The sequence below is a fragment of the Agelaius phoeniceus genome, chromosome 1, assembly GCF_051311805.1.
Source record: "Agelaius phoeniceus isolate bAgePho1 chromosome 1, bAgePho1.hap1, whole genome shotgun sequence".
NCBI lineage: Eukaryota > Metazoa > Chordata > Aves > Passeriformes > Icteridae > Agelaius > Agelaius phoeniceus.
In genome coordinates this window covers 9,430,011-9,452,006 of record NC_135265.1, presented here as the reverse complement: position 1 = coordinate 9,452,006, position 21,996 = coordinate 9,430,011, and the positions used below count along the sequence as shown (strand labels likewise).

The 21,996-nt window shown below is 39.0% G+C and overlaps 1 protein-coding gene across 1 annotated transcript in view; it reads left to right on the top strand.

The window, feature by feature from the left end:
* The window catches only part of PTPRN2 (protein tyrosine phosphatase receptor type N2), a 635,649-nt gene that overhangs the window by 573,831 nt on the left and 39,822 nt on the right, over window positions 1-21,996 (top strand). Inside the window, exons 16-17 of the mRNA XM_077191900.1 lie at window positions 6,959-7,032; window positions 15,173-15,250. Of these exons, the coding sequence (XP_077048015.1) occupies window positions 6,959-7,032; window positions 15,173-15,250 (152 nt within the window). The remainder of the gene's footprint in view (window positions 1-6,958; window positions 7,033-15,172; window positions 15,251-21,996) is intronic.

Genomic DNA, 21,996 nt, shown 5'->3' with positions numbered 1-21,996 from the left:
TGATGAAAAAAGGAACCGATCTTTATATTCCTAGAATCTTTCCTGTAAGCAGCCGCCTTTTGAGCTTGAAATAAAAGTAACATATTTTTGCTATGCAAACATATATCTATATATATCTCATAGATTACATTGGTAATGTATGGACACATATTTCATTAGGCAACCAATGAAACAAAAATGAAACTGAGAATATATGCACGGTCCACAGCAACCAAAATGCTCTCAATCAGCGTGCCCACAATCCAGCTGGATAGTTTGGCAAACGTATATAGCTGGTTTAATTTTTAAGGTGCCCTGAAAACATTAATTTTCCCTAAGAGAGTCTTGAGTAAGTACTATTCCTCCTTTAGGAATGGAGAAATGACAGGTAACACTTTAAGTAAATGTCATAGCCAGATTTAGAGTGAAGATTCTTTGGAAGGACGTGGTAATTTAACTGAGCCCATCAGTCCCCATCATATTTGCTTCAGCAGGATTTGTCTCTATTGTTTATGTAGTGGCTCTTTCTGCAATACTTTGCTACACAGGAGAGGATTACAGCAACTTAGCAGTATTAATTCTCCTGAGTAAATACGGTGGTGGGCAAAAGCCTTATGGGGCAGCAGCAGCAGTTTGCTGACTTCCATGTGTTTTGGGATCAGGCTTGTTGAGGAGTTCTAAAGAAGTCACCATGAAGGTTGAGGTAGTGCAAGCCTTCTGTGTCCTTTTACATCCTGAAAAAAATCCCAGCACTTAACTGACATGATAGGCAGAGAAAATTTTCCATGAAAATATGTATTGATCCAAGTTAATCTTCCTGCTTAAAGTGTTCCATCAATATGGACTTACAGTCAGACCATCTTAAGGTATTTCAAGTTCCTGCTCATAAATTAAGCTAGACTGGTTTTGGTTGCTGCCACAGAGACAGCATGGGAGCTACAGATGTTGCCAGAAATTGGTGCTGGTTATTTGACTGATGTAGAAACTGTGTCTTCATGATTCAATGAGCTATAAGATAGAAACCTTCAGACTAGACTTTTCTACCTCCAAATCCAGAAGTATCATGGCTGTAACAGTGCTGAAGAGCAGAGATTTTTAACTTGGGTGTCATAGAATCATTTGGGTTGGGAAAGACATCTGAGATCATCACATTGAGTCGTTAACCCAGCACTGCCAGACCACCACCAAACCACATTTCTGAATAGCACGTGTACATGTCTTTTAAATACTCTCAGGGATGGTGACAGGTAATCAGTCTCTTTTCATCACATTGTACCTCGTGGATGTATCAGCCAGCACTGACCAACCTTTGTTTCTCTGGCATTGCTTCTTTCATGGCATGTTGTTGTGCCTGTTTCTCCCATATCTGGGTCTAGACTAAATCAGTGCTGACTGAAGGTGATTTGGTGAAGGACATGGACAGGGTGACTACAATTTATCTGAAGTTTTAACTATAAGTGTTTTAGTACATTTAAAAGGGTAAAATTACACATTTGCTTTGTTTCTTCAATGTGGAAACTTCTATTACAAATATTACTGCACTGGGAATTTTCCTTTTTGACTGAATTGCAGAAAATTACCTGCCTTCACTTTCTGAGGTGGCTGTGCACTCGTAAACAGCTGTCATGTTATATATGTTTAAACTACTTACTACTTTGTTGGTGGGTGGCAAGTATGGCATAGAGTTTAAACAATATTAAATTTTGATAAGGTGTTGGTTATTTTAGACTCTAAGATTAGACTGAGATGAGAGGGCCCAGTTTGCCCACTTTTTTTTAAACTGTGTTAGACAATAAAACTATAGCAAAAAAGCCATAGATTTGCTTCATAATGTATGAAGAAGCAAACCTGAAATGCTTTTGATATTCTACAGAGCTGTTATGTTATATTCAGTGTATTCTCACAGAGCAAGTAATGCCTTGTTAGTGTTTCCTCACCCCTTTCATATTCATAATCACCTTGACAAGGTAGAACAAGATTGCCAATTCACATAGAAGATTTCCTCTTAGAAAGGCTTCAAATAAGTTTTAATATGTTGCATTTGCTTTGTATTTTTCTTTCTGAACCAATACAAGATTATTTTTATATATACTGATTATATAACTGATCTAGTTATTATCACAATTTTATCATAGCTTATTCTTATACCTAACTTTTCTATTTTCTATACAAACAGCTTTTAAAATACTTGATAGCAGAACACCTTGACACTGCACTTAACTAATTACTAGTTTAAAACATACTAACAATTCAAGTTGCCTGGACCTTCTAGATTAACAAAACTATATCCTTTTATCCAATCAAGAAGCAGATTGCTATAATTTAGGACACACGGTGTTTATATTTAGTGCTATAATTTAGTGATGCCTATTTTGTTTATGAATACTTGAGCAGCTCCAAAAAAGCTTTCCAATTTTTTTTTCTCTTTTTGCATCTCTGAAAAATGAACCCATCTCAACAGAGTCAATACTGTATGTTTTTATTTATGTACACCATTAATATATGCAGGTATTTTAAACATTTGGCAAACAACTTTTTGCAGTGAACATCTATCAAAAGCTGTCCACCATAGCCATATCCATGGGCTGTGGTACATATTTAAACAACCTGGTTATCTCTGTGCTTTGCCTTTCCTCTAAAGGAGAGCAAAGCATTTAGGGGCAGAACATGCACCCAGATCTGAGCCTTGTTTGCCTTAAGGGCACAGCCTGGGGTTGTGCACCAGAGATGGGAGCACCTGAGCAGAGGGTTGTGTCCATTATCCATGTTATGAATGCATGTGCAAATAGTGCTCTGAAATGAAGGAACTCGAGCAGTTCAGAGCAAAGAAAAGTTCCATTTTCTGCAGATCATCTATGGGCAAAATAATGATAATCAGCAGATTATGATTCTTTGTAATCTTCAGGCTGCACCACTTTCATTTTTCAGTAGTTCTTTCTTAATTCGGTGAAGTCCTGTGTAGTGCTTTGTATTTAAAAAAACCCAAAAATCAGTCTAAATCTAGAAGGAATAAAATTATGATCCAGGCAGGATGTGCCAGGTTGATTGCTGCAAGATTTGCCTTATTCTGTGATGCCCAGATTCAGACAACCCAAATTTGCCCATATTCCTTGTTTTCAACCTTATGTTTGTTGGTTCTGTTCCTTCAGAAGTATCTGATTAAAAGGAAACAGAAGGCTGAGGGAAAATGTGAGTCTTACTTTTACAAGCTTTCAATCTCCATCTAACAACAAAAATAATCTTCATTAAATTGCAGGGCCACTGTGAGAGAAGTAAAAGATTGAGATGTCATACTCCTGTAGTATAGGTCAATAATAATAATAATTATTCAGATAATAATTCAGATAGTAATAACATTTTGTGCTTGACTGAGTCATTTAAGCACAGGAATCCAGTGTTGTTTGAGATGCCCAAAGTACTCAAGGTACCCAGGCAGAACTAGTAGGTGTAACACCAGCTCAGTGGGAGACTTGTGACCCTCCTGCTTGCTGGCCCAAGTGTCTTTAGGACTCTCAAATATCAATGGAAACCTACACTGAGGCATTGAAACCAAGTTTTCTGGGCATGAGTCTGTGAGATTGTAGATCAGGATGCCTGAATTTAAGTGTCTCCTTGTGAGCCAGGTGTCAAAGCCCCTGACAGAGCCAGTGAAGAGCCAGTCACTGCAGTGACATCAGGAGAGCTGTGCAATGGCCACAGCTGGTATTTGGGTTATGGTGAAATGAATAGCTTTGGGATGCCACTGTGTATCCTGTGAGAGCTTCAGATGCTGGTCTAATAAGGTAAAAGTCTTGGGTTCTTGTGCCCTGTCTCTTTTCCTTGTGCAATGTCTCATCTACCCTACAGTTTCTCAAACAGTCCATGTTCTAGTTTAACAACCTAAATCAAGTTCCATTAAGCAATTCACATGAATATATCTATGTGTAGACACCAAAATGTAGCTTTTGCAGTCTGTAAATTGAGATTTATATACTGCAAACTCATGTGTATTTGCTTATATCATGTCCTTGATGCTCTATCCTCTATATTTTATAATTTATATTTTACATGTATATAAAATCCAACATTGTGACGTGTTTCTCTGAAGCTACAGGTCAATATTAACCTTTTTATTTAGGAAGCCTCCCTCTGCCACATGTATCCATCTGTACATTTTGCTTTTCTTTCAGCTGTGGCTTGGCTGGAGCAATAGCAAATAGAAAGCATCTCAGCATTCAGCAGCAGCTATTGTAGATTCGTAAAATGATGCTGAGTTGTAGCTTGGCCAGATTGCAGTAGCTGGTAACAGCATTTGTCTTGTCTCTCACTTCCTTATTACCACCCCTCTCCTCTCCTATTTCTTCATTCATCTTTCCTTCTCACTATTTAGATTGATCTTGTGTATCTTCCATTTCTGACATACCTTCCTTCCTTGTATTTCCTGTTTTTCCTGCTTCTCACATAATCGATATGCAGTTTGCCAAAAAAAAAAAAATGCTGTACATTCAGCATCTTCCCCATAGTTGCTCATTGTTAACATAACAATCTGGTGTCCATGGTTTTCTTTTGGTTTCTTTTTTCTTTTCTTCTTCCCCTGCCTGTTTCAGAAGAGCTATTATGCCAGTTCCTAGAAGCTTTGAGGTGATAACAGGCATAGACAAGCACAATCTGTTCATTGTCAATATGAATGTTTGATGCTGCAGCTGAAGCACACATGGGTGCAAACTCCTGATATATGCAGAAAAACATGTCCAACCTTTTTTGTACCCTTCCTTTTTCTAAGAGCAAATACAAAGTCTCAACACCTTTTCACTAAGCCTTAACATGTTTTGCCCTCTAATAAACCCTCCAAGACTGCGAGATGATGACATGGCACACTAAATCAGAGGGTCTGGATAAAACTCTGTGTTTAAAAAAATAAAAAAAAAGATCTATAAGTTACTGATCTCACACCTGACTCTTATTGGAGAGTCACCCTGACATCTGTTTGCTAAGTACTGATGAATCACTGTCTGCTCTCTCTCCTTCATCCCTCTGAAAACATTTCACACGTTTCCTTTGGTGATTACTTCAAACACTTTTGCTATTCAATGAACAGGGCTTATCCTGAGTGCTTGCTTAGCTTAAGGTATGTGAGACCACATTTACTGCATGTAACCTGTGTACCTCCTGCAAAGCCAGAAGGCTTCAGAGCTGCAATTCTTCAAGCACTCTGTGACATTTGCTCGTTGCAAAGCCTCTGATATAAAAAATATCGGGTAGCCCAAGATCTCAGGTGTCAGAAGTTCTTATTCATGTTTTGGATTTTTTTGTCCAGTGGTGCCAAAGTGGGATGGAAATGAATAATGTTCATGAGCATGTTCTCTTTCTTGTCTTCTTCATCCTCAAACTTAGCAGGGGAAGTAATTTTATGTGAATAGTAAAGAATATCTCTTCAGTTATTTGACATGACTTGTTCATCACTAATCTTGTTCCAGGAGAAGATTGCTGACACTGTTGGGTGAGATTGAGTGACTATAAACAACACTCTTACAAACATCCCTTTGTCTTGCTCATCTGCTGAGCTGCCATGGCATTGCTGTTAAATAAGCCTAAGTAGAGCCCTAACTCTCTGTCTCTACCTTCCTGTATGGTCCTTAGAATGTCTGATAATTCATTTATTATTCCTCATGATTATGATAATGATTGGTACTTAACAGCCAGCTTGGAATCCTGGTGTTGAGTGGTGTCTCAGGCCACTAGACAATGAGCTCTTACTTTGTCTATTTGAAGAATCACTGGAAAGATCCTCAGTCCTCTCAAAACATCACTGTCTGTGTTCAGCTGTAGAGGTTATAGAAAGGGCAGTTCCACAACCTCTTTCTACCATATACTGTGCAGGGTAGGTTTCCTGAGGAGTATAAATTGTGCTGGATATATATCAGGTACAAGTTGTTTGGGATTCATATGGAGACTTAGACATCTCTAAAATTATCTGAGTGGGGTCTGGGCTTTCTTTCTTTAGTCAGTGAAAAGAAATGGCATTTCTTGAACACAATTTGGCCTGTTTGTGACAGCTAAATCAGGATGAAATGATTCATCACATAGAAACATTTCTTTTCTCATAACAGAAAGCGAGTCTGGATGATGGGAAGAGATGCAGATATCCGCATTGTCTCTGCATGAGTACAGACAAATAAAACCCATCCGTTATACGTGTTCTGATATAGAAATAATTTAAAAATAAAATACTAAAAAGACTGGAGTTTGGGGTGTGCCAGCTTGAATTATAATTGAGCTAGCACCAGTAAAATTACAAGTTAAAAAGTGATAAAATAATTGTGATGATGGGCAAACAACAGGAGTGAGTCTCCTATGTCCAGAACTGCTGTTTTCTTTACTGGTATCAGAAGTGTAAAATGTCTGTGTGTGCTCCACTTGTACTTTAAGTGAAATTGTTGGCATTTTGTCTCTTCCATGATCATCTCCAAGTCAGATTGTCTCCCCACATCACTGGTGGAACACCACACAGCACTGGTCTTAGACTAGGACAGATTAACTTACTGTCCAGCTCTCAGCTGTCCTTCCATGTCCCTGCTGTTCATGTTTTAGAGAAGCTGGGTGGACAAAGTCCCATCAGCTTCTCTCTTCCATGACCCTGCAAGCACAGGAATGTTTGTTATAATACTGGGGGGGTTTAGTGATTTGCCTGGTTTAAATCTTAAACTCCCTGAACAGTAGAGAGGTTTTTCTTATGAGAGGTTGTAGCATATCACAGTGCATCTCATGAAGACAGGTTTTGTGATAGTGAGCCACTGGAATATCCCATTGTTTCATGCCTGAGTCAGGCTGTGGTGCTGTGGCTGTATCAACCCTATGGCTAGGTTGGCAGTCAGAAGGAAATATCCTTCCTGATATTTTCCTGTCTTGAAAAGCACATTAATCTGACTTTGAATTGTCTGACATAAAATGGGTGGAATACTGGCATAGAAACTTTCTTCTCTTGTTTTCTCCTTTGCAGATGACCATTCCAGGATATGTTTGAAAGGTGAAAGTAGCCACGACAATTCAGACTACATCAACGCCAGCCCCATTGTAAGTATGGTAACCTATGAGAAGTATTCCAAACAGCTGATCCTTGCCATTCCTTGTTGTCAAAATAGGGTCACTCCAGGCACCTCACTGCTACTCTCAGGTTGTGAGCACCTCACAACACTGGTGCTTCAGCCTGTTCTTTCAAATTGAAGAGAAATATGTATTCATGCAATACTCTTGAAGTTTATTTACCAAGAAAAAGTCACTAGATAGCCCTTGTTCTACCTTGTAATACTGTCAGTTTTTCTGTTCTTGATATTAGATTTTATTAACTTGCAGGTTATAAAATCAATGCTTTACTTTACTTGGAGCTTTTCCTTCTCCTGAGAGATAAAAATAGCTTGTTCTTTTTTGCATTGTCCTGCTAGCCACAGTAGGAGGAATGGTTTCTGTAGGCATGGAGAGCTGAGCTCCTCAGAATTCTGAGCTTCTTCTGCATTAGGAAGTGACATTTCCTCCTACCTTTCTTATTCTGTTGACCTAGTGAAGCACAGTGGGGTGGTTCTGTATCTCTCCTGGTTCTTCTCTGAGGCTGCTGTTTTGAAAGCAAGAACAGGATCCCCTAGCCCCTGTGCATTCATTCCAACTGCAAAGTAGGTCAGTCCAGTTTTTGTGTCCAGATACTCCAGGGTTGCCCAGCTGCCATTTCCCATGACTGTGTGAGCTGAATTTGAACCCTTTTCTTGTCCATGAAAGGTGATAGGGAGAAAAGGTCTCCATTTGCAGACACTTAAACAGGTACAGTCATTCCAGTGGCATTGGCCTGTCATAGCATCTCAAGGAAGTGTCAGGATATCCAAGTGAAGGGGGAAAAAGGCACTGTGTCCTTGACCTTGTGGGACTGCTGGTATTGCAGTTGCTTTTTCTCACAGTTCTTATTCACATTAATTAGGCACCAAAAAGTTATTATAGGGCAACTGTGAGAAAGAGCTTAGGATGGAGAATAAGATCTCACTGCAGTGGGCTGTATTTGCCATTACTGGCTCATTTTCCTGGGGAGTATCACTCCCCCAGTTAAATGACTTTGTGTGGGCAAGGCAGCTGACAATTTGCAACAGCATGAAATTACAGGCTGCTTCCTTCCAATGTTGTTGACAATACTTTTTTTCTTTAAAAAAACCCCAACAGCTACATAAAAAGTGTTCCCTGATCTTTGTTTCAGCAGAGTTCAAAGCTTCATTTCCTTCAACACATAAAAGCACTTTATTCAAAGAGTCAAAAAACACACAGAAGCCAAAAAAACACCTTTGGGACATTTTTGTCTTTGGCTTAGGGTGGAGGGGAAACCAAAGCACCTGCATATTGAGGGATTGCCAGTTTCCATTTCAGAGGACAAGAGTAGATAGGCACAGATTAGAGCTTTTAGACTGTTTTTAGGTGTGTCTCTGACCAGAGCAAGCTCTGTCTGGCAGCAGGATCAGGAGATCACAGTAGGTCGTGTTCCAAGGAATATCCATCCTGCTTGTAAAATCACACACAGAGGTCCAGCTCCAGGGCTTCAGTGCTCTGCCTGTGTCTTCAGGACCCAGCTGGTGAGTTATGTTTGGTCAAGCCTTCATCTGATAGTAGAAACGGAGAGGTTTTGTGGGAAGGACAGGAGTGGGAGGTGGTAACTGGAAGTGAGATATTGTATTCTTGTAGGAGCTTGGTTGTAACTCACATGGCAACAACGTGGTAGCAAAGTGGAATTACAGCATCTGTAGACAGTGCTAAGGCGGGTTCAGTGTTGACAGCAGTACAACTGCTGGGTTTTTACTGAAACACTGGACATCTGCAACCTGCCCAGAAGTCTGTGTAGACACAGCTTAGCTAGTTTTAGTACACAATTTTGGCTGGAGAAGGGGGTAAATTCTTGCATGTGTGTATGTGTCTGTTGCAATTGTAGTTTTGGATTATAGTGTAACTGTTTCTTTGATTACACTGAGTAAAGTATTAGATTAAGTAGACTGTTGTAAGTGGAGAAACAGGACTAAGATATCCCACTGACAAAACTGGGAAGAGGTTTGCTTTATCAGGATTCCCAAAACTCATGCAAGCACAGGGTCCCTGCTCCCACAGCTTTAGCTCTTGTGTTTTTACAAAGGGTTGTAATCTTGCCTTTCCATCCAGCTCTTAATAAGGGTCCATCTCCAGAGTTAGAACCATATTTATTTTTTTGTTGTTTTCCCTGATTCAAGAGTTCTGTTCAATACAAGTCACACTGATGAATCAAAGATTCTTATGGCTGTCTTTGTATCTCTTACAGAAATACTTCTATGCCCAGAAATAAACGGGTTCACAAGTGTTTCATTAGATTGGGATTAGTGCCCAGTAACTTGCATAGCCAAGAAAAACTGCCAAGAAAAAATTTCAAGTTCTTCTTCTTCCTGGTAGGATAGAGAGCCTACTGTGAGGAGAGGGTGCCACAGGTGACATTTGTGTAGACCTACTATTCCAAAGAAAGAGATGCTCCAGTTAGTTACATGAGTTTGCTCCACTAAGCCAGTAGTCATTTTGCTGTTTTGAAAGCAATAGATCAAAATGTGTTTCCTGGAGGTGATACAATGGGGGGCTGATAGGAGGAAATCCCTGCTTTGCAAGCCCATGGTCTGGAAGGATTCCCTGCAAACTGCTGAATTTTGAGCCAAATTAAATATCTTCAGATTAGTGTAAACATATTTGTTCATCTGGTGTAGTTTTTGTATAATGAGGTTGAATATAGAAGTGGCAGAGATATTCAGTTTCTGTTCTCCCCATTTCAAATGCCCACTGCAATACTGAATTGGGCACTCTATAAAGACAGTAAATATTCTGCAATATTTACTGTGTTTATGGAGCTAGTGAAGCCTAAGTTGGACATATGTGCTGTTTCTACTGCTGTTTACTCGAGATCTTTCCTGGTAGCAGGCACACACTTAGTGAGTGTCTGTGAGAGCACACAGTGGATGTGGAGTATCAGTACAACTGCTTTCACTCACTCTTGCAAAAATCCTACCATTTCTTTCCTTCAGACTCCTTCAACTTAAATAACCTCAGTAATTATCCTGTCAATACAGTGATGCTCCTGGTGCACTTGCTCCTTGCAGAGCCTGGGTGAGGAGTGAGCACTGTTGTGAGATGGGCATTGATAGCACAGGATCAGTACAGGATGAAGTGACTGCAAGAGGCTTTTTCCTCCCTGTGTGTGGGAGCTGTCTGGTGCAGGAAGAGTGTAAAATAAAGTAATTCTATTTGAGCTCCCATACATATTGCTGGGTATCTGCAGCTTCTGGGTCAGTGGTCCAGTCTCCAGCTGGGGCTCACTCAACCTTCACTGAAGTCTAAATGAGTGCCGCAGCACACGGTAAAAAAATCCCCGTGCTAGACAATGAGCTGGCCACCTGCCCACATGTTTCTGCCTTTGAAAAAATGCTGCCCCCCCTCAATACCTCAATACTTCACAGTAGGATGTGAAACTGGGGTTATATTGGTGGCCCCACTGCAGCTGGGTGAAGAGAATCAGGAAAGATTTAGTCCAAATTCTTCCCATATGTCTTTTATTTAGCTGTAGCATGAGGCCAGGCAAAATGAGTCCTTGGGATACATTTGCAGGGTAAAAGTGAGGTAGAAATCTGTTTCCCTCCTCTCTGAAATAACATAAAGTACTATGATAATAACTCTGGTATCGGCAGCTGAATGAAAGGCTTGCAATTACAGCACAAGGAGACCCTGACTGTGCAGAATAAAACTGTGATAATTACTTCTGTCATATTTGTACTTAGTCCTCATTAAATTTCAGGAAAATCATCCAGTAGTAAATAATGTGCAATCTTTGCTTTTAAATCAGAGGTCATGAAAGTAAATGGGAAATTCTGTTTTTCCTCATAGGGTGTCTGAGAGAGAAAAAAATCCCATCAACTACATTTAAAAACTCAGTTTGCTTATTATTGAAGACACCAGACTGAGGAATGTCATTAGCATGACAGTTTGTTCAAATACAGCATACAAATTTCATCAGCAAGAATAGACTCTGAAATTCATAATGGCATAGGCAACCAGATTTGCTTCTTTCATTCCATTAGGGGCTTAAAAGGAAGGATTTAAAAATTGTTTTAAATTTTAATTCAAACATGAAGATGAGGACTAGTATACCTTTTTAATTTTAATGCTGAGGTGAATGATTACAAAGTTCATCTGCATTTGCTGGATATGCTTTCTTTTGCAAAAACAAATACACTTCTTCTTTAAAGACTGTCTATACTTTGTGTAATAAATATATGCATGGAAGTAGATTTTCTCGATGTTGTAAACACATTATGTCTGGAAACCACAGAGAAGCTTGAATCCATACAAATTTTTAAGGTTTTAATCAGATTTTAACTTCCTTTCTGTTATATTTGGTCTACACTGGATTTTATTCTGATCTCATGATTCAGGAGTATTTCAGATGGACTCAGAGGCTTTAAATGAAGGTAAATATGGTGTTACTGAGACCACATCTCACCCAGCATCCTTCTCTGTGGAAAGTAAAGATCTGACAAGCTGAAAGGGAAGGTAAAGGGAAGGAATTCATCAGTATTTTCATTTACATGAAATTTCAAAATGGCCATTGATGTCTATTGGCACTTTTACTTCAGTTTGCAGTTTTACAAGACTGCTTAACAAGAATCTACATGCACCACTCTCAAGGATTTACTTCCACAATGTATTGATTTTTCTGTATTTCATCAGCATTATCAGTGAAATTGTGCAGGAGCACAATCTCTATCAAAAACTCAACAAAATTCAGCATTCCTCAGGGAATTCTTGCAAAGTCTTAGAATAAGACAGATGGATAATAGAACTCTTGAGGGAAAAAACAGCTTTTATTCTGAAGTAGAGCAAAGGTGGAATCCTGGTCTGATGTTAACAAGATGCAACCAGTTGTGATAATGTTCTTCATGTATTTTCCTACTTTAGGGCACTGTAAGTCAGCTTATATGACAAAGCCCTGTAGGAAAACACAAGTTGTGCCACTAAAGTTTTCTCTAGTTTTTTCCTTTCCAAGAAGAAATCTCAATGTTCCTCATTTTTCTTTTCTTTTGCTTTTGATACTGGTAGTGATGGAAATGAGTACAATCAATTGCATGGCCCGTTATAGTAATCCTTGACCCCTAATATAAAATCATGGAAAAATAGATTGAAACATTATCACCAGACTTGCATTTGCTGTACTGCAGCAGAAAATGAGAATTCCACCATAGTAGAACAGCTGCAATAATTGTAGGTTTTTCTTTCCAACAATGGCCGTTCGATCCCATTCTGATGTAAGCCTTGTGAACTTGGTGCTTTGATGGGGAAATAGAGGGAAAAATCATGTTCTTTTTGAACAATTACTAATAGGGTGATTTCTGAAGGTTGTTCTGATGTAAAATGTTAGCAAACAATCAATTTTTGTTTTAATACTTGATTGTATGGAGTCTGGAGTTCTCCATTCTTCTCTGGAGAATACGCTTTCTATTTTATTTTCATGAAGTGAGAAATCTGAGGGATCCTTGAAAGAAGATAATGACTACTGACATTAAAAAAAAGCCTTTTACTGGATCCTTGATTAGTTAGTTTAAAACCCATTACTGACTTTATTTCTTTATTCAAACTTCTGTTAACTTTGATAGATTAAGATGCCCTTGGTGTTCTTGCTGACCTTGGGAGAATAAAAAAGAACAAAGCAAAAACATTCAAGAACTGTCCCTTGCCATCACCTACTCATATTAAATTGAATGTGACCAGACTAGGGATTTTTCACAGTTTTCTTGAAATACATTGTCTTTTAAACAGTGCATGTAAATACAAAATTGATGAAACCAGGAATTTCATTTAATTAGTTTAAACTTTGCTCTTATTTTTGTTCAGTTAAAGATCATTTAATAGTGTGATAGCATTTTCTGTCATTTTCTATTTGCTCCAAGCAAGAAGAGTTTCTGCTCATAATTGTTTTTGTGCAACACAATGTGCTTGGAATGTAATAATTGTAATTGTCCTTTGAATTATTGTTAAACTGCTGATATACTTCACCACTCTGTGCTTATTGTAATGTTTGCCACGTTCCAACAGCACCTTTGTGACAGAGGTTGATTAATGCTGAAATGCCAAGATTGGCCTATTCCTGATTTATCAGCTGAATGTTGAGATGTATTTCCTCCATGACAGCACTATTTGCGTCGTCCTTGATTTCTTCTGCCTTTGTTTTCTGGCATGTCTACATTAAAAAAAAATAATTTAGGAAGAATTCAAAATAAGTTATATTTTGTTCTAAAGTTTGGTGTATTTACTGTTGGTTACATTTGCAAGCCAAGCTCTAGCCTGTGGAGAAGTGACATCATTTTTGAGTGGATGCAGCCCACAACAATTTCCACTGGGAGTAGCACATCCTCCTTGGTGTAGGTCAGTTTTTCTAAGTTAAGAATTTTCATTCCAGCATAGGAAATCATTTCACCACAAATTTAAATCTTGTAGATCTTTGGGATTCAAAAGAAAAAAACAACAAGAAATCATTTCAACTGTAATGGAGAATAAAAAAAACCCCTGCTTTTGAGCTTGACTTTGCTTGATCACATTTGCTGTTGTTTTCAGCTGTGTTTAGTTCTTACAAAACAAAACAAAGCAAAACAAAAAAAAAAAAAGTTGCCCCTTTTGAAATGTTTCCTAAAGGCTTTTTTGTTAATACTGATTTCTGAAGAAAGCTAGTTTTCCTTGGTCTCAAAATACCCAGAACAATAAATGTCCTACTATCAGAATTGCTTTTGTCAAAAGGCAAAGAAAGCAAGGTTGAAATTTCTTGTGAGCAATTGCTTGTTGGGAAGACTTATTTGCTGATAAGAGAAGCATCCCAATGAAACTTGGAATAAAATGATGCTACTATAGACATCCTGGTCAAGTTTTTTTTGCAACTATGGGTGGTGAATCAGAAGTAAGCTTTTAGTCTAAATCGATTCAGTGACTTTTACCTGTGTTGTGTTGTCATGGAGAATTTTAATATTAAGTCCAGCTTAATTATACATCAGAAAATTAGAAACATAAAAGTGTTCTCTTCCTTTTTGCAACATTCATCATATTGTTGTTCTGTTAGAATAACTTACATCTGTTCTTTTATGGTTCTTCCCTCTTTTATGTTGCACATAATTATGAGGTGCCTTTTTTACGCTGACATGTACCATCACTGAAGATTTTGATAGGCTATGAATAAATTCAGGAGATGCCTGTTAATGCAAATGTGACTCACATTCATTCTTATTCAGATCTTTACTTATAGGACAGAGCTGTGCATTGTGACAAATTCTGCCTTCAGGTACATGGGTATAAGTTAACTCTCACTGACTTCAGTGTCACTGAGTCACACCCACACATCTCAGAGCTGAAATGGGTCTCTTTTCTTTATGTTCAAAGTTTTGTCCTGCCCAGTTCAGGGTTAGAATGAGTTTGTTTGTTTTTTAATCCTATCAGCAGATCTTCTTTTTCAGCAGAATGGGTCCTAAGATTTAGAACCAAGAAAACCACCCATCAGTTCGAAAACATTCATTGTAACACGCTAATCCTATTTACTCCTGATGGCTTTGTTTCTTAGATTCTTTATTTTTTCTGCTCAGTGAATTTTCTGCTCCTTGAATTAAACGTAATAATTAAGGTCTTTAAGCAGAACTTCCTCCATTGAGGCCAAATCCATGCATTTAGATAAATCAGCTAACCAGAAAAAGCCAGAAACTGAATTTGTTCCCCATTTTTGCTGGTTTTTAGTTACATGTGCCCTTGACTGGCATGGTGGAAATGGAGAACATATTTAGATGTGTGGAGCATTCTTAACATTCAGTGTAGAAAAATGTTTCAAAAGGCTCCTAGGTTGCTATGAAACCACGAGTACTGATCTCAAATAAATGCCTTTGTCAGCCGCCGTAAATGATCTTCCTCTGCATATTGAGGACATGGGACATTGCTCATCACATGTGTCTGGTGTCATCAGTCTTTTGGGGGAAAATTCTCTGAGCTTACAAATAGAAATAAAACACTTTGCTTGCCAATAAGGGGTGGAGGGACATGACAGACCTTCAGGAAGTCCCTTGTTCTGCCCTCACATACTCTCTGCCTCTAACACTACAAGGGATTTCCTTTAAATAAATCCAGTCTGTGTTCTTCTTCCTTATTCCAGATGGACCATGACCCCCGAAACCCTGCATATATTGCCACCCAGGGCCCTCTCCCTGCTACTGTTGCTGACTTCTGGCAGGTAAGTTAAACATCTTTTTGAAAACTGAATTTATGTCACAAGTTTTCCTGTGCTTCTTGAAGCGTAATTTGTGTAAAAGTATGTTGTGCTTGAGTCACTGTAGGTGGAATAACCTTAATTCAAATGCCTTTTTTAAAATCTAGTACATGGATATTCAAGCCATTTATGTGTAATACAAGACCTGCTAAGGAATGGTTTATCTGAAAATTATACTGAGAACCTCTGGGCAAAGCATTCATATTTTAGTGCCTGGTCTCTGTAACTAAATTACTGCCAGGGATTCAGTGATATTCAGAAGGCCTGAAAAGTGTAGCCAGAATTCATTGTCATTCTCCAGATCAGAAAGGACCTAACACCAAGTGCCATGAATTTTCCATTGAAATCTATTCCACACATGTCCCAGTTCTCCAATATGCTTCAATCCTTATGCATTTCCCCTGCCACAGGCAGTTAGGACCCAGCTGCATAAATTTAAGTAGAGGCAGAATTCTTTGCAGAATTGGGCCTAAATGGAGTAGTTATTGATGCACAGTTAGGAGCTTTGCATGCAGGTGTTTTAGTGCTGGTGCAGCTCTCAGGTTTGGACCAACACACATTGCCAGGGTAGATGAGTGTGATGGTGTGATGGATACAAGTGTTAGATATTCCTTTGGAAGTACAGAACTGTGTCTGAAAGTATACAGAAGCTGCCTGGGGAGGAGGCCAGCTGGGGCTTATTATCAACATGAACATATGCTTTTATTTTTTGTTTTGCATTATGAATTTAGAAGTTTTTGTTCTGAGGATAAGAGACTGTCTGTGTGACAATTTCAGAAGTGTCATTGTATTTTAGGAGCTTGCATCTGTTGAAATCATCTCTTCATCTGCATCACTTGACCTATCCTTAGAAATTATTAACTGATCCCTATTGAAGACTCTTTTCATGTCACAATTTTTCTGATGAGTAATCAGGACATTTTCAGAAAAGTTGTTGAATTGTGGGTGCGTGGATATCAAAGTGCTCAGTCCAAGATATTTTGGGACTGTTTTCTAGAAGGGCAGAGCAAATGCCTTCTGCTTGAAGTCAGGTGGACTTTTGGTCTGGCTTGAATTTTCAAGTAGCTTGTGATTTTTGTCTTCACTGTTTGGTAATTAGCTAGAATTGAGAAGACTGATCTTTTTTGCTTGGCACATGGGTTCATTCTAACAGGCATGATACTTGAAAATGTATTTGTTAAGTTACACATGTGAAATCAAATAGTATGTTAGCTATTCTTTAATTACATTTTATTATTTCTATGGCCTAGGTTTTTAATTGTTTATTTTTTCATATTTGTACATCTATATTGTGTGTACTTTGACCTGTAAATGCCCCTTTACACGTTGAAGAATAAATGTTCTCATTTTTAAATATGGCATTTAAGAAGCCCACTTTGAGTAAGCGTTGCAGAAATCAAAATTAATCATACAAGCATAGTATAAAGAATATCTTTTTTTCTTCTCCCACTTTGGTTTGAAAAGTTAGGAACCTTGTTTGCCTGGTCACAGAGACTTCAACTTTTTTTCCTTGTTCTGTGGTGCAATCTTCTTCATTCTACTTCATACTTAAAAGATCTCTTTCTTTACTTTCTTTCCTCATGCTATGTTGTGTGGAAGAGTCTTCACTTTCCTTCTGCTCCTTTTGCTGTTTCTCTTCCAGTAATCCATCAGTGAAAGTTCACTCCAGCTCCCCACCAGATTTGCTATAAATGTCTCCTCATTTCCACAGCTGTTTGGGAGCCGTGGTTCAGCTTTGGTTTGAGTGTGGTTGTGTGCATTTCTGATGTGATGCTCTTTTACTATTTCTTCTGTTAGGTTCTATAGAAAAGGTGGGTTTTGACATTTATTTTGATGATGTCTATTGCTTCAACATAACAATCTATCTATGCCAGTGTCCTGGTTTGGTCCATGACCCACTTTTCTTAAACTTCCTGCAGATCACAATTCAATGTGCCAGTTCTTGTCCCAAACCTTTTACACAGCCCAGGGTGTCAACCAGACATAATAAACAGGCTAAGAGAGATGAGCTCCTTGCAGAACACTGCATCCACAACCACTGAAATGAAGATCCAGTGTACAAGTCAAAAGCTATGGCTTGAACATGTTGCAGTTTATGCCCAGTTGCAGGAGAAAAGTTAATTTCTATTTTCACCTAATTGTGCCTATTTTAATGTAAAGCATAGGAAACCTGAGCTTGCTATGGAAAATAGTCTTAACTGCTGTCAGGGCACAATCAGTTGATATTTACTTGAATACAGTTTTCTGTAGTTTATGGTGCTTCCATGATGCTGCCACCAGGGATTGTTTAATGATTCAATTATTCATTCCTGATACATCTTCTCAGTGGTTCTCCTCCCTCTCCCTCCTCCACTTAATGCCAGCTGTTGCAGAGTTGCATTGCTGTTTTCCCCTTTGTGTGCTCAGTGAAGCAGTTTTCTGACTGATGGTGAGAAGAGCGACTGACTCCAGAGAGATCTGGGACTGTTCTGCTGTTCCTTGTCTAAATGCACAATGTCATGCTTTAGCAAGTCCATCAGAAACTCTTGGAGCTTGACATCACCTTCCATGGCAATATTTGCTGGATGTATTACTTCCTATTTTTGCAGAGATTTGGCTGCTGAGATTCCCAACAGTCAGGGTGCACAGTGGGCATCAGCCACTTCATTGTGTCTTGGCTGAAAGGTTGCCCCAGCAAGAACCTGCTGTAATTGTTTCTACTCCTGAAGGCTTTTCAAGCTGACTTCTAGAAAACTCTTGTCTACAGAGCATTTGTTTTACTTGAAAGTGTAAGGCAACTTTCTTGGCATTCACAGCACAGCTGATATCCACAATGAGAGCCAAACTGCTTCTGATCTGTGCTGATTGTCTGCATTTCATGCTCTTACTCCAGATATAGTTTCTAAACCAGCTTTCTCTTAAGCTTTCATTATATTCTCTCACCAGTCAGTGACTACCTCTACAGCAGCAAGCAGTCTGGCCTGCTATGAATGGATTTGTGGAATGTCACAATACTTTGTAGGTTTTACCAAACAGATAATTTAGTTTTGGGCAATCTTTTTTTCTAGTTTCACTGGCAGGCCCCTCTAAAACCTGTTATGTTGATCCAGTGCCCAGTATTTTACTGCAAGTGCTGTTAGACACTTTACAAACAAATTCCCATTTACTGTATTCAAGTTGCCCAGATCCAAGCAAAGATCATAGTTAGCTCAGTGCCTTTGCTTTCTCAAACTAGGCAGAGCTTTTCCATCCAGCATTGATGATGCTTGGTCAATGCTCATGTGGTTTAGCATTCTTAGTACAGGCGAGGTCTTAAGCTGCACCAAGAAAAATATAGCTTGGATATTAGGAAAAAGTTTTTTACAGAAAGGGTGATAAAGTACTGGAATGGTTTCCAGGGAGGTGGTGGAGTCACCATCCATGGATGTGTTTAAAAAAAGACTGGATATGGCACTCGGTGCCATGGTTTAGTTGAAGTGTTAGGGTGTGAGTTGGACTTTCTTAAAGGTCTCTTCCAACCTGGTGATTCTGTGGATTCTGTGTGATCCAAGCCTAGTACCACTATGGAATTGAGAGGCACCAGTTCCATTGATCTCACTAGTGACCACTTCTTGGAAGATTGTCTTTTTGGTAGGGTGGAGAAGAGCAGGTATCATTCTTCAGTACCATTTAACTTCAGCCACTAGACTTGGCCATCAGTCTCAGAATTTTCTGTAGAACTTTCTATTCATTTGGGTTTCCAAGCTGACCTGAGAGATCAGCTTGACAGAAGTTTTTCTTTCAAAGGCACAATATTTGAACTGGAGATGGTCCAAATGCCTGGATATTGGTTATTTTCACATGGTCTTTGAATTTGTATGTGTTGTAAGAAAAATAATGATGAGAAGGCAATAGTCTTACACTGACTCTTCTAATGGCAAAAAACCTCCACGGTTATCTGCGTCCCTCCGGTTTACTTCTCCAGCTCCTTAGATTTTTGGCATAGCTTCTGTAAGTCAGCAAGTGCCAAGTTAGTCCCAACTTTACCTGTTTCTTTGAAAACTTTCTAGCCTGCAGGAGTTGTGTTGTCAGTCATCTCATTGATCTGTTTTGCCACAGGGCTTCTTAATCTGTCTGGATGCTCTGTGTTTGCGGCTCAAGCAGAGATTTCATCTCTACCTGCTTGTCATCTCTTGGACCACTCTGGAAATTTTCCAGCCACTACTTTAATTAATTTTGAAAAGCCTCCAGCTGATTTAAGTCTTCTTTTAATTTTATCTGGTCTTGTTTTCTTCTTTTACCAATTACTATTTCTGACAAATACATCCTTCATTGATTCTATTCTTGTTCAGTGGGAATTCCACCTCACAATTCCCTTTCTCAAAAACTGGAATACTGTCCTCACATGGTATTAATCCATTTTTACCTGAGTGGTTAAACAATTTGTCAGGTCTGTGGGTTGTTTTCTTCTCAGCTGGAAAGAAAATTCATCCTCAGGACAGGGTTTTGCTTTGATAGAGTTCCATTTTATTTACAAAGAAAGAACAGAGTTTTATTTCCTTGAACAAAGACAGAATCAAATAACAGTCAATAACTTCTATTTTCCAAACCTCATTCACCCAGTGTTTTACCCCCAACCTCTCTTTCGGCTTATCTTCTACCAGGATCACAATGCTAGTTTGTCGAGCTGTGCTGGTGGTTTCTTTATTCCTTTTACACATTTATGCTGCTTATCAGGATTAATCATCTTGCCTTGATTAATGCTCTCTCTCTGCATTAAGCATATCAGTTTCTAGAGAAACTTGTGGGTCCATATGCTTCATGTTTCTCTTGTTTTTGATGATAACTTCTGTAATTTCAGTTATCAGGCTTCATAAAAGGGTTTGCTTGTTTCTTACATTTATCTTGAATGAAAGGTGATGATTTTGTCCAGCAGCTTCAGTGAGATTTCACTCAGCTCTTTCACATAGCGCTATTAAAATTCAACATCTCTTTGAACATAATTCAAAAGAAAGAGGATGTGGAACATTTCTGATCTATAACAAGTTTTCGCAGCAGGAGTTCCATGTTGTGAATAATTCTGGAGGCATAAAATTTTATTATTTTCAGTATGTGCTGGGTTATAATTCCACAAAATATTTGACATGAAGTACATGTCTTAACTTGCAAAGTATTCTAAGAAGCAAGGGATGATAATATGCAAGAAACTATTTCCAAGAGTCAGGATACTTCGAACCAACTGTCCTTTCACTGAAAAATTGTTCATAATTATTCTGGTTTTATAAATTGCATGTCTGCTAAGGTTCATCATCTCCAAATGAACATTTCTGTAGGAGGCCATAAATTTTCCCTCTGAAAAATACCCCATACCATGTCTTTTTTTCATAAATCTACCCACGTTTGCCCTTCTTTCCCCTTCTTCTTTTTTGGAGGGAAGTACATTTTCATGTTTTTTTATTTTACCGCATTAAGCAAAATAGGGGGAGGGAACAAGCACTTCCTGCCATGCTTTATTTGCCTTGGAAAATGAAGTAATATGTGATATATATACTTCTGTAAGCATTTGTTGTGCTCTTGTGATGTCCTTCCTCCATAAATAACATAATTAATCATTATCTGAACATTATAGAAGTTCTGCAGAAGGGATAGAGAAATATGAGTTTTGTCATTTTGCAAATGCTGGGGGAGGTACAGTGCCCCTAAGTCACCTAGTGACCTAAGTCATGAGAGCAAGTTAAATACAGTCCACATTTGTAGTGGACACACTCGTAGTTTAGACCAGAAAACTCCATGGGTTTTGCCTAAACAGATCTGCAGCTCAGGCTAAATAGATCCCCCAATGCCTCAGTGTGGCAAGGGTGACAGGGCAGACACCACTCATGAGCAGCACCCATCAGACAGGAGGTGGAAGGCAGACTTCAAGTGCTGCCCCTTTGTGGTGGGGGTGCTCCTCTAGGAAGCAAGGAAAAGCTTCATCATCCTCCACATTCTGAGTCAAACCCATGCTTTTCCTTACCCCATCTTGCCTCCACTACTTGTCAGTACATGAAATAGTCTTGAAACTGGAAATCCTCTTCAGCCTTGTTGTTAATGCTGCCTGTCTCTTGTTGACAAACAGAGAGACGCCTCACTGGAGGGGAGGTTTGCACTGTTGTGGCTGTAGTGACTGGGGAAGCCTCATCTCTGTTCCCTTGATTATTTTTTACTTTTATTGCCAGACTGTTAAATGTAAAGTGCAGAAGGGGTCCCAAGAGTAAAGTCCACAGCTCTAACAGGAGCCCGGCAGTTCAACTGCCATTTGCTTTTTGTTGCCCCAGTCCTGCATTTCTTAATCTGAAATTACTTTTACTTTTACCCCTGTTCAGGAGTAAGTTATCAGCATCAGTCAGAAAAAACTGACCATTGGTTTCCTCCCAGATCCCAATGGCATATTAAGAATTGAGTCCTGAATCACGGTCTTGAGGACATGATAAATCTTTGCATGTCTAATCAGCAACGTTTGCTTCTTTCTTCCAGTTTTGGAATTCAGCAAAAGAAACACAGAATACTGTCAGTTGACTGTTTCCTCTGTAAAAAGGATTAGTAATCAGTAGTCTCCAAGGGCAAATCCCAGTAGCAGGAGACCATGTCCCCATAGCTGAATGAGTCTTCCAGCAAAATCAGTGTTCCAAGCCCATGGGCTGAGTAGGAACAACTGTACCAAACCTTTGTCTGCTCTAAATGCTGGTTTCTGTGCTCCCAGTTCAGCACGT